Source organism: Orycteropus afer, unplaced genomic scaffold, assembly GCF_000298275.1.
Source record: "Orycteropus afer afer isolate SDZICR_OR568_19922 unplaced genomic scaffold, OryAfe1.0 scaffold00124, whole genome shotgun sequence".
NCBI classification, from domain to species: Eukaryota; Metazoa; Chordata; class Mammalia; order Tubulidentata; family Orycteropodidae; genus Orycteropus; species Orycteropus afer.
The window spans coordinates 1,126,940-1,140,572 of record NW_006921711.1 but is presented as its reverse complement, the minus strand read 5'-3'; the positions used below and the strand labels follow the sequence as shown (position 1 = coordinate 1,140,572).

The following is a 13,633-nucleotide window of genomic DNA, read 5'->3' as shown; positions in this document are numbered from 1 at the left end:
TTGTATATCCTTCCCTTCACGGCTCAGGGGTCCAGGATTATCTTCTGTGTCTGTGTTAACTGGTTTCCCTTTTCTTTGTTGAAGAGGGTCTGTGCAGTCTTTCTGCCTAGTCCACCATCTTGTAGGATCTCTCAATACACACTTCTTGAAATAAGTAATTTTATATCTAAACTTTAGGAAATTCTTGACTGTATTGAATCTGACAGAGATCCTTTTGTAAAACATGAAGCTGTGGATTTAGGACTGATAGACAAAATTATAGATTTTAGGGATGGGTGGCCCATCTAAAGCACTCACTGTATTAGTGGCAAGATCCAGAAAGGGTTAATTGATGAAAACATTTGAAAAAGAAAAAAAAAGTAGTACAAAAACACTAGAAACTCTGAAAAATATATTAGGAAAACACAATCATTTCTAATTTCACAATGTTAACAAAGTTCTAAAATTTTAGGATAATTCATGTCTTTTTTTTTTTCAGTGTTAGGTTTGTCTTTTCTCCCCATAAGTGTAAGCATATTATGTATAAAATTTTAAATATATTTTTCCTAATACATATATATGTATATATATATCAATATGGTTAGGGTTATCATCAAGGTCATATTTGATTTTCTCAGAAGTTGAAACTTCCTAATGAAAGCCTTTGATCCTCTTGAAAAAAATTTGTTAATGGGCACGAATCTCCATTTTCTCTACGGATCAAACTGAGGAACAATAAAAATGATAAAATATAGAGAAGGGCTGAGAGCTATATTCCTATTTGGGGTAAAGCATTCTTTATATTGATAGAGGCAGGAATTTTTTCAATTTAAATTACACTCTACCTGTTGAAAAGCTTTTTCTGCTTGACGTTCAGCATCAATAACTTGTCTCTCAAGCTGCTGCATCTGTAAAGGTGAGAGGAATAAAAACATAAAAATTCCAATTTTCCCACTTGAAAAGGGAGTTTAAAATCTCACAACGTTCTATAGTTCTTTAAAAATGTTTAAAATAATTTATTAGATATGAATTAGATATGATTAGCACACTAAATGCTCTGAATATTTAAAAATTGATTAAACAAAATATCAAATGTAATATATACCATGTCAGTATTCATCACTAGAATTTTCTGCATTGAACTGAAAATTAGAAATCAATAGTCAACATACACTAAGAATAATAAATTAAATCCAAAAGAAAAGACAGACCACAAATGTTATATCTACTAAGGAAGTGGTGTATTCTCCTTGACTACATAGGTGTATGTTTAAGTCAAGACTCCAGGTGGTTTTAACTCCTTACAGATTGATGAAAGCAGAGTCTGATCACACACACACACATACACACACAAATCTACAAAAGCACCGAACACAGAGAAGAAAAATTATGACAGCTATTTAAAAACTTACATAGAGAATAAAATATTCAAAGACAAAGTAAAATACTAAAATGAGTTATTGCATGTAAAATAAACAAAACCTATAAAAAGGACCGAATGCAAATTAGCATAAGAGTTAGGTGTATCAGGTATTGAATCTACAAGCCATGATGCAAAACTCCGTATCAAATACTTTTCTTCCTCAGTGCTATTAAAAAAAAAAAAAAAAAAGTTGCCCTCCACTGGATTCCAACTCATGGAGAGCTCATGTGTTCCTGAGAACTGCACTGCATGGAAGCAGATCACAGGTTCTTCTCCCAAAGCACCTCTGGGTGAGTTCAAACAGCCAACCCTCTGGTTAAGTAATCCAGTACTTAACCATTTATTTACACAACCCAGGGACTTCAGTGCTGTCACTGGAAAAAAAAAAAAAACAACACTAAATCCACTGCCATCCAGTCAAATTCTGACTCACAGTGACCCTATTGGGTTTCCAAGGTGGTAAATCTTTGCCGAAGTAGATTGCCTCATCTTCCTCCTACGGAGTAGGTGGTGGGTTTGAACCGCAAACCTGCTGCTTAGCAGTCAAATGCCTTAGGTATTATCCCATGGTATTCCGTCTAAAATAGGTTGAAGTTTGAACTTGAGAACCATCTGTGACTCGATCTATGCACATTTTCAATTTTATTTTTGACTGGTTATCCGAGACGCACAGAACGTCATGTCGACCTCAAATTAACAACCAGGTTCCCACCCCCGCCGGGGCCAGCCACCAAGTAGCGGCCTCCTGGAGCTAGAGCGGCCCAATAGGAAAAGACGCTACCGGCTTTCGGCGGGGCTGGCTAGAGAGACCCGATCTGAGGCTGCGTTTTTTACCACACACGCTGTTCTCAATGCCTAAAAATGGTTTCCGATAGCGAAGTATCATTTTTTAAGGGTATCCTGCTTGGGAGCATTTCCAGTGTTTTAATAACCGTGTTTAGCCAAATTAACATTCGACAGGAAGGTAACATTCAAGACCATGAGCACCATCACCTTCGTGCATCTATTAGAGAAGATTTCTTAAAAATGCCAGACGTACAACGCATAGAGTTTAGTAAAAGTATCCGTGTTTACTGTATCATACTTGGAGAATCCGTGTATGGGAGGAGTTACCGGCCTATACTGAAACAAACTTGGACAAAACACTGTGACGAAGCTGAGTTCTATAGCTGTAAAAACGATCATTTGTTCAATATAGAAACAAATGACATGTGGCTACAGATGAGGGAAACATACAAATATGTCTTTGAAAAGTATGGCTACAACTACAATTGGTTCTTCCTTACACGTCCCACTACGTTTGCTGTCACTGAAAATTTAAAGCATTTTTTGTTGAAGAAGGATGCAACACAGCCTTTCTATCTGGGCCACACTATAAAATCTGGAGATCTCGAATATGTAGCTATGGAAGGTGGCATTGTCTTAAGTATGGAGTCGATGAAAAGATTAAATAGCGTTCTCAATTCTGAAAATTGTGCAGATCAAAGTATGATTTGGAAGTTAGCTGAAGATAAGCAACTGGCACTCTGCCTGAAATATGCAGGAGTTCTTGCAGAAAATGCAGAGGATTCTGAAGGAAGAAATGTATTCAATACAAAATCAATTGTACATCTTATTCAAGAAGCAATATCTAATAACCCTCAGCAAGTAATAGAAGGCTGCTGTTCAGATATGGCTATCAGTTTTAATGGACTGACTCCGGAAAAGATGGAGGTAATGATGTATGGTGTGTACCGCCTTAGGGCATTTGGACATCATTTCAATGATACACTGGTTTTCTTACCTCCAAAAGATTCAGAAAATGACTGAGGGCTAGGGAATAGTAGTAGAACTGTGCTGTCCTATACAGTAGCCACGTGTCACATGTAGCTTTGGAGGACTTGAAATGTGACTAATCCAAATTGAGATACAGTGTAAATGTAAAATAAACACTTTATTCAATAATACATAAATTATTTGAAGACTTAGTACCAAAATAAAGTGAAAAATTACTAATTCTTTATAAAGACTGTATGTTGCAAAAATTGTATTTTGATTAATAGTATATTAAACTATGCTATTAAATTAACTATCTTTTTGTCATTTTAATGTGGCTACTAGAAAAATTTTAATTACATATGTGGCTCACATATTTCTATTGATATAAAAAATATAGAATATTCAGTTGTCATCAGAAATGGCAATTTAACTGCCTGTCTGTGCCTTTTAATTTGAAAAGCAGTCTGTTGCAGGGATTTAGACTCTGGAAGGGGTTTCAAAAATTTTATATGTAAATAGCCATTTCCAAGTGCATTCTCTGGACCTCATAGGATCTTTTATCTTGATGGAAATATTTTAAATGTTTAGTGAGCAAGTATTATTGTCTAAAAGCATTTTATTAAGAGTCATTGTTAAGGACCATGCCTAAGGCACTTGACTGCTAACCAGAAGGCTGGCGGTTCAAACCCACCAGCCACTCCTCAGAAGGAAGGATGGTCAATCTACTTCTGTAGTGATACTGCCTCAGAAACCAAGAAGGGGTCACTATGAGTCAGGTCCGACTCGATGGCACATAACAACAACAACAACATGATATGTAGGAACACTTGAATTAGTATTGTCCCTCTGTCTAGCACACTGCTTAAACCAAAAAAGGACAACAGCACATACATGCCATTGCCACATTTTTTCAGTACTGGGAATATGCTGACAGTTGTCACCTCTACAATGTAACTACATTATATGCTCAAGGGAATTTTTTGGCATTTGTGGAGCTTTAGTCATACTTTTGAATACTGTTGGGGTTACCAGGAGAAACAGAACAATCCATAAGCAGACTGGAGATCTGTAAATGCTGGCAGTGGAAAAAAAAATGACTTGTTTAAGAGGACTGTGATAGTTGAAGCTGTGTGTCAACTTTGCTGGACCACAATTCTGTGTGGTTTGAGGTGGTGTGGTGTGGTTGTTCCCACGATGGGATCAGATGACTAAGTTTTGAGCAGCCAATCTGTTTAAAGGGAGTTTTCCTAGGGGTGTGGCCTGCTTCCAGTATATTTGTGGACATCCTGGGAGAGGAGATACTCTTCTGTGGATCAGGATTCTGTTGTGCTGCCTACAACTGTCCATGAGTGAACAGTCCTCCATTCAGCCTGGAGATCTTGGATTCGTCATTCGTTGGAGTCAATAGCTGGTGTACTGCCTGCCAGCCTTGAGCTTCTCAGCCCCTGCAGTTGCAAGAGTTGGGAAAAGCCTCCAGCTTGACGTTTGATCCAGGAACTTTGGACCTGCCAGCCTCTATAAGTGTGTGAGCCATTTTCCTAAGATAAATTTCTCTATATATATACATATATATAAGCTTTACTCATTTTTGTTTCTCTAGAGAACCCAGTTTAACACAAGGACTATACAAATATTTTGTCAGATTTCTCCTGAAATATTTAGTTTCTAGTGATAAAGTGTTTTACACAGAGTAAGTACTCAATATTACAAATTATTGAATTATGAATAATTATGAATTATTGAATGAAATGTCAAAGCCATCTGTCATCTGTAAAGCACCATCCATATGAAAGGGATTTCATTTTATTTACCACTGTCACACTTCACCATTAAAACATCTTTTTTCTGCTCTTGTGGCACTTATTTTCTATCTTGCATTCTTTTCCCAACTACACTATTAAATTGCTTGAATGCAGAATTCACATGAGTACCCTTTATATCCTTCATAGCATATACTATGTATATAGCATATATTATGTAACATATCAGTTACTCAATAAAATTCTAAAAGCTTAGTAGCAAGCAGTAACCTTAGGGGAAAAAAATCAACATTTTCCTTATAAAAAGCATGCACATACAAACACAACACACATACAGCATTTCATAGGACTTGGAGTACAAGATTACAAAGGTCATGGTGGTTTTGTGCTATCGAGTCAATTCCAGCTCACAGCAACTTATAGGACAGAGCAGAACTGCTCCATAGGTCAGTGTCCTAACCTTTATAGGGGCAGATCACCAGGTCTTTTCTCCCAAGGAGCCACTGGTGGATTTTAATCGCCAGTCTTTTGGTTAGCAGCCAACCAGTTAACCAACATTACAAATAAACAGGCTAAATTTGCTGGACATAAGAAATTATTTCTCTGTCTTTGAATACAATGAGTTATACAATGAGTTAGTTAAAACTACAGATTCAAAATGTCATTTTTGCTTTCTTAACAAAAAGGGACTAGTCCTTTAAATATTAATGTAGGGAAAAGTAGGAAGATCACTAAACTAAATTTGAATCAGAATTATACTACGTATTAGCTGTATAATGATGGACAAGTCATTTAACTTCTCAGAGTCTCCAATCTCTATTGGTAAAATGAGATAACATTTTATGTGACAACACTGATGTGAGGATGAAAAGGGAATGTATCCAGCATAGTATTTAATACTCAACAGATGTCCACTGAATGTGTGTTGAATATGCTTCATGAATTAAAAACAAAAGTTTTGCAGAAATTTTTAAAGCAGCATGTTTCTACCATATTCATTACTTTTATGAATAACTAAGTTAGCATGGTTTAGTTTTAAATGAAAAAATTAGAACAGAAAAGAACAAATATTGGCAAAGATGTGAGGAGACTGGAATCTTTATTCACTGCTTGTGGGAATATAAAATGGTACAAATGCTATGAAAAACAATATGGCAATTCCTCAAAAAATGAGAAATACAGCTACCTTATGATCCAGCAATTCTACTTCTTGGTCTATATACTAGCAATCTAATACAAGTGAAATAAACAAAACTATGTTCATTGCAGCACTCTTCACTATAGCCAAAAGATAGAAACAACCAAAGTGCCCATCAACAGACGAATGGATAAACAAAATGTGGTACATGCAGGCAATGAAATACTACACAGCCATAAAGACAGATGAATTCCCAAAACATCTTGGAACATGGATGAACCTAAAGGACATTATGTCAAGCAAAATAAGTCAGTAACAAAAGGACAATTATTATATGATCTCACTTTTATAAAATGACAAAAACAGCTCTACATACATTGGTGGTGACCAAAGATGGCTGGTGGGTTTGAACCACCAACCTTCTGGTTAGCAGTCAAATGCCTAAGGCACTACACCACAAGAGTTCCCTTCTACTGTTTGGCAGAGAGCTAATCCATGGAAGTGAGTCCAGTTCCAGGCCTGAAGGATAACCCAGAACCATAATCTTGGGGCTTCCACCATTCTCCATGTGACCAGTAATTGTGGTCATTTTTGTATTTTTAATTTTGTTCCACATTTTTCCTCCCATGCTATCCAGGATCTCCAATTTGATCCCTTTCTGAGTGGTTGGCATTGATAGCCAGGCGCCATCTAGTTCTTCTGGTCTCAGGGTCGTGAAGGTTGAGGTTCCCATGGCCCATCAGCCCCTGGATGAATTGTTACCATATGAATTTGGTTTTCTTTATTCTTCTTTGCTCCAGATGAGGTGAGACCAATACTTGCATCTTACATGGCCACTAGAAAGCTTCTAAGGCACCAGTAGCTACTCACAAAATTAGGATGTAGAACAAGATTTTTGTGTACTAGGTTGTGCCAAATTGAGCTTGATATCCCCCGAGACCATGGTCCTGAGCCCACAGATCCTGAGCCATGAGACCATGGTTACTCCATCAAGGTGCTTGGTTGTCACTGAGAAGCTACACCAAATATGTCCCCTGTTAGTTCTCCAACATATATGGATATTTTTGCAGCACAAATGCACATGTAAGAATATCATCAGCCAAGTCTATCTACGGTCATGGGTACATTCCCGTTCCTCAACCAACATCTGATCTTCTCACCTGTCTATGCATCCACCTAGTGTTTGTTTTTACTGGCAATGCAGTATCGTGTATGCAATGGTATTTGCCTCTGTTTTTATCTTTTATGCACATTTCTGTGTCCTCCTTTTCCCTATTGTTATTGTACTGATCACACACTTTTGTTATACTGCCTTTCCCTTCACCAGGCTCTAAAATTCTTATATGTGAAATATATAATATATATGTATATATATGTATATATATATATATATTATGTATATATGTATGCGTGTGTGTATACTAACCTCAGAGGATAGTATGAAAATGAAAATAAGAAAGCATGTAAACATGATGAGAAAAAGCTATTGGTATTTTGTTAAGTAAAGATACAGGCCACAACTCTTCTGTCAGTTTGTCCTACTGGGTTGCCTTGTATGTTGCTGTGAGGCTGGAGGCAATGCCACTGGTATTTCAAATATCAGCAGGGTCACCCATGAGACAGGTTTCAGCGGAGCTTCCAGACTAAGACAGACTTGGAAGAAGGAAGAAGCCATCCACTTCTCAAATAATTGGCCAGTGAAAACCTTATAAATAGTAGTGAAACACTGCCTGATATATTACTGGAAAACTTTATGAATAGCCCTTGAACATTGTCCAATATAGTACCAGAAGATGAGCCCCAGGTCGGAAGACACTCAAAATACGACTGGGAAAGCTCCTCAAAGTAGAGTCGACCTTACTGATGTGGATGGAGTAAAGTTTTCAGGACCTCCATTGGCTGCTGGAACACAATTCAAAATGGGAAGAAACAGCTGTAAACATCCATTAATAATCAGAACATGGAATGTACAAAGTATGAATCTAGGAAAGCTGGAAGTTGACAAAAATGAAATGAAATGCATAACAATTGATATCCTAGGCATTAATGAGCTAATATGAGTGATTTTGGCCATTTTGAATCAGACAATCATATAATCAACTCTGCTGGAAATGACAATTTGAAGAGGAATGCTGTGGCATTCATCATCACAAACAATATTTCAAGATCTTATGCTGAAATACAGTGCTGTCAGTGATAGGATAATATACACATGCCTACAAGGAAGTTGTAGGCATATGAATATTATATATGTACATACAAGTTATATATATATACACACATATATATACAAGTTAATACTATGATTATTCAAATTTACTCACCAACCACCAAAGCCAGATATGAGAAAACTGAAGAATTTTACCAAGTTCTGCAGTCTGAAATTGACCAAACATGCAGTCAAGATGTACCGATTATTACATCAGTAATAATTCCAGTGATTGGAATGCAAAAGTTGCAAACAAAAAGAATCATCGGTAGTTGGAAGATACGGCCTTGGTGACAGAAATAACACTGGTGATCACATGATAGAATTTTGCAAGACCAACAACTTATTCATTGCAAATACCTTTTTTCAACAACAGAAATGGTGGCTAAACATGTGGACTTCACCAGATAAAATACACAGGAATCAGATCAACTACATCTGTGGAAAGAGGCTATGGAGAAGCTCAATATCTTCAGTCAAAACAAGGCCAGGAACTGACTGTGAAACAGACCATCAACTGCAAATATGCAAGTTCAAGTTGAAGATGAAGACAATTAAAACAAGTCCACGAGAGCCAAAATATGACCCTGATTATATCCCTCCTGAATTCAGAGACCATCTAAGAACAGATTTGATGCACTAAACGCCAATGACTGAAAACCAGTGCAATTATGGGATGACATCAAGAACATCATTCATGAATAAAGCAAAAGGTCATTAAAAAGACAGGAAAGGAAGAAAAGACCAAAATGGATATCAGAAGAGACTCTGAAACTTGCCCTTGAACAGAGAGTAGCCAAAGCAAATGGAAGAAATGACAAGATAATAGAGCTGAACAGAAGATTTCTAAGAGCAGCTTGAGAAGACAAAGTCAATTATTGTAATGAAATGTGCAAAGACTTGGAGTTAGAAGACCAAAAACAAAGAACATGCTCCCCATTTCTTAAGATGAAAGAACTGAAGAAAAAAAATTAAGCCTTGAGTTGTAATACTGAAAGATTCTATGGGTAATATATTGAATGATACAAGAAACATCAAAAGAAGATAGAAGGAATACACAGAGTCACTGTACCAAAAAGAGGGTTGATGTTCATCCATTTCAGGAGGTGGCATATGATCAAGAACCAATGGTACTAAAGGAAGAAGTCGAAGCTGCACTGAAGGAATTGGCAAAGAACAAGGCTCCAGGAACTGATGGAATACCCATTGAGATATTTCAACAAATAGATGCCACACTGGAGGTACTCAGTTGTCTATGCCAAGAAATTTGGAAGATAGTTACCTGGCCAACTGACTGGAAGAGATTCATATTTGTACCTATTCCAAAGAAAGGTGATCCCACAGAATGTGAAAATTATCAAACAGTATCATTAATACCACATGCAAGTAATATCTTACTGAAGACAATTCAAAAATGGTTGTAGCTGTATGTAGACAGAGAACTTCCAGAAATGCAAGCTGGATTCAGAAGAGGACATGGAATGAGGGATATCATTGCTGATGTCAGATGGATCTTGGCTCAAAGCAAATACCAGAAAGATGGTTACTTGTGTTTTATTGACTATGCAAAAGCATTCAATTGTATGGATCATAACAAATTATGGATAACATTGAGAGGAATGGGAATTCCACAACACTTGATTGTGCTCATCAGGAACCTATACATAGACCAGGAGGCTGTCATTAGAATAGAACAAGAGGATACTACATGGTTTAAAATCAAGAAGGGAGTGTTTCAGGGTTGTATCTTTCATCATACTTATTCAATTTGTATGCTGTATGAACAATCTGAGAAGCTGGATTATATGAAGAAGAATGTGGCATCAGGATTGGAGGAAGACTCATTAACAACCTATGATATGCAGATGATACAACTATGCTTGCTGAAAGTAAGGATGACTTGAAGCATTTACTGGTGACGATTAAAGACTTCAGTCTGCGGTATGGATTACATCTCAACATAAAGAAAACGAAAATCCTCACAAAGGGACCAATAAACAGGATCACAATTAATGGAGAAAAGATTGAAGTTGTTAAAGATTTCATATTACTTGGTTCCACAATCAACACCAATGAAAGCAGCAGTCAAGACATCAGACAACATATTGCACTGAGAAAATCTGCTGCAAAAGACCTCTCTGAAGTGCTGAAGAGCAAAGATGTCTCCTTGAAGACTAAGGTGTGCCTAACCCAAGCCATGGTATTTTCAATTGCCTCATATGCATGTGAGAGCTGGATAATGAACAAGGAAGACCGAAGAAGAGTTGATGTTTTTGAGTTGTGGTACTGGCGAAAAATACTGAAAGTACCATGGACTGCCAGAAGAACAAACAAATCTGTCCTGAAAGAAGTGCAGCCAGAATGTTCCTTGGAAGGGAGAACAGCCAGGCTTCGTCTCACCTACTTTGATCATGTTGTCAGAAGGGACCAATCTCGGGAGAAGGATATCATGCTTGGTAAAATAGAGGGTCAACGAAAAAGGGGAAGGCCCTCATGGACTGACACAGTGGCTGCAACAATGGGCTGAGGTATAGCAAGGATTGTGAGGCTGGCACAGGACCAGGCAGAGTTTCTTTCTGTTGTACACAGGGTAGCTATGAGTCAGAGCCGACTCTACGGTACCTAACAACAACAATAACAAAGATACAGTGGTAGTGTTTTAATTTAAATGATAAAAATAAAAGCTGTAAGTGTCCAAACACAGAGGATTATCTAAATCTATAAATAATGGTATATCCATACAGATACTATAGTTATTGAAAATGTACAGCAATGGATAAAATGGTATATCTTACATTTGTTTCAATATGACATAGGAGGGCAGAAGTGCATCAGGGTATGAATGAAATAAAATTGGCCCTGAGTTGATAATTGTTAAAGCTGGGTAATGGGTACATGGGGGTCCATTATATTTACATACACAATTTCTCTGAAAATTTCTCTACTAGAAACTATTTAATATATACAAGAAAAGAAGTAAATGTCATATTGAAAAATATATGTGACTGATATACAGAATAATAATTATGTAAATTATATATATTTTTGAAATGTTTCAAAAAAGGTATGTGTCTGCTTTAATAAGTTACTATATCTTAGAGATAGGATTATGGATAGAGCAACTTGTATCATGCATGAGGAGAACCCAGGAGGAGTTTTATGAAATTGAAAAAAGCAACAGAATAAAGAGATGGAAGGATTAGACTTTTGGATTACAAACAGTAGCCAAATGTCAATCAAAGCCAATTTTGCTCACTCAGAAAACGTGGTTAGAAAATTAAGAGGAAGATTCTTAAATACCTTGTGGAATTAGAGACCATAGAAATGAAAGTATATAGAAAAAGATAAATGTTGAAGTAGCATCTAACAAGATGATGACTGAGATGAAGCCACTGTTGATTAGGAGGTCATTAGTGACCTCTTTGAGAGAAGATGGAGCATGGAGAAGGAAGGGCATACACTGGAATGCAAGAGCCTGAGTGAATTAGAGTAAGTAGTACAGGTAGAGCTCTGGTGGCATAGTTGTTAAGGCACTTGGCTACTAACCAAAAAAGGTCAGTGGTTCAAACCCACTAGCTGCTTCGTGGACGAAAGATGAAGCAGTCTGCTTCAGTAAAGATTTTCAGCCTTGGAAACCCAGTGGGGTTCACAATGAGAATCGACTCAATGGCAGGGAGTTTTAGTTTCAATACAGGTAGATAGCCTCCAAAGATGGCCACCATAAATTCCTTCCCTCCCTGGATGCACATGCTACTCCTCCAAATAAAAGGTGGTGTGCGTTTCTCCTCCTTTTCAATCCAGTATGGTTTTATGACTCGTCTTGACCCACAGAATGCAGGAGAAGTGATGTATTTCCACATTGGGATCTAGCCTTTAAGACTTCTGGCAGCTTTCACTTTCATGCTCATTGGGGAAGCCTGCCATCATGCTATTTAAAAGAAAGAAAGAAGAAGAAAAAAAAAAAAAGCCCTTAGGCCATATACTACTGAATGAAGAGACATCATGTGAAGGCACAGAGGCCACATCAAGAAGTACCAAGGTACCAGATATATAAGTAAAGCCTCCCTGGATCTTTCAGCCCAGCTCAGCAGCCAGCTGAACGAGTTAACACCAGGTGACACCACATAGAACAGGACAATTGAGCTCAACTGTGCCCTAATTTCTGACACTCATAATAAAGGACATAATAAATTATTGGTGTTTTAAATTCCGAAGTTTAGGGATATTTGTTACACAACAAAAGATAATTGAAATACTACTCTTTCAAAAAATTTAATGGTTAGGGCAGAAGGAAATGGAACATTAGCTTGAATGGGAGGTCTAGTCAAAGGAAGTTATTTTAGGACACTGTTGGTTTTTGAAGTTCACTTGATAGCAACTACTCATGGCAACCTTCTATGTAAAATAACAAAACACTGCCCAATCCACTGTTGTGGTTATTGTGTCACTCTACCTCACTGAAGGCTTCCCTCATTTTGCTTACTCTCTTATCAAACATGATATCCTTTTCTAGCAATTGATCTTTCCTGATGACAAGTCTGAAGTAAATGATCTGAAATCTCTTCATTTTCAATTCTAAAGAGCATTCTGGTTTTACTTCTTCTAAGACTCACTTGTTCATTCTTCTACCAGTTCATGGTATAATCAATATTCATGATCAATATCACAATTCAAATGCATTACTTTTTCTGTCTTCCTTTTTCACTGTCCACCTTTTGCATGCCTATGAGGTGACTGAAAAGACCATGGCTTTGGTCGGGTACACCTCAGTTATCAAAGTGACATCTTTCTTTTTAAAACTGTAAAGAGATTTTTTTCAGCAGATTTTCCCAATGCTATATGTTGTTTTATTTTTTGACTACTGCTTCCATGAATGTTAACTGTCATTCCAGGTAGAATGAAATTATTGACAATTTCAATTTCATTTCATTTATCATGATGTTGTTTATCAGTCCAAGGAGCTCTGGTGGCGTAGTGTCTAAGGCATTTGACTGCTAACCAGAAGGCTGGCAGTTCAAACCCACCAGCCACTCCTCAGAAGGAAGGCTGGGAAATCTACTTCCATAGTAATACCACCTCAGAAACCCAAGGAGGGGTCGCTATGAGTCGGGACTGACTCGGTGGCAGTGAGTTTGGTTTTGGTTTTGTTTATCAGTCCAACTGTGAAGATTTTTGTTTTCTTCATGTTCAGGTGCAATCTATACTGAAGGCTGTAGTCTTTGACTTTCATCAACAGGTGCTTCAAGTTGTCTTCATTCTCAAAAGGGAAGATTATGTCATCTGCATATTCCAGGTTGTTAACAAGTCTTCCTCTAATCTTAATGCCACATCTTCTTCATATAGTCCAGCTTCTCAGATTATTTGTT

At 37.2% G+C, this 13,633-nt stretch overlaps 2 protein-coding genes across 2 annotated transcripts in view; one reads left to right on the top strand and one right to left on the bottom strand.

Moving 5' to 3' along the window:
- The window catches only part of PLEKHH2 (pleckstrin homology, MyTH4 and FERM domain containing H2), a 287,878-nt gene that overhangs the window by 235,426 nt on the left and 38,819 nt on the right, over window positions 1-13,633 (bottom strand). Inside the window, exon 2 of the mRNA XM_007944379.1 lies at window positions 825-887. Within this exon, the coding sequence (XP_007942570.1) occupies window positions 825-887 (63 nt within the window). The remainder of the gene's footprint in view (window positions 1-824; window positions 888-13,633) is intronic.
- Window positions 2,264-3,211, top strand: C1GALT1C1L (C1GALT1 specific chaperone 1 like). Its single transcript, XM_007944378.1, has one exon. It carries the CDS (start codon window positions 2,264-2,266, stop codon window positions 3,209-3,211), a length of 948 nt encoding a protein of 315 aa, XP_007942569.1.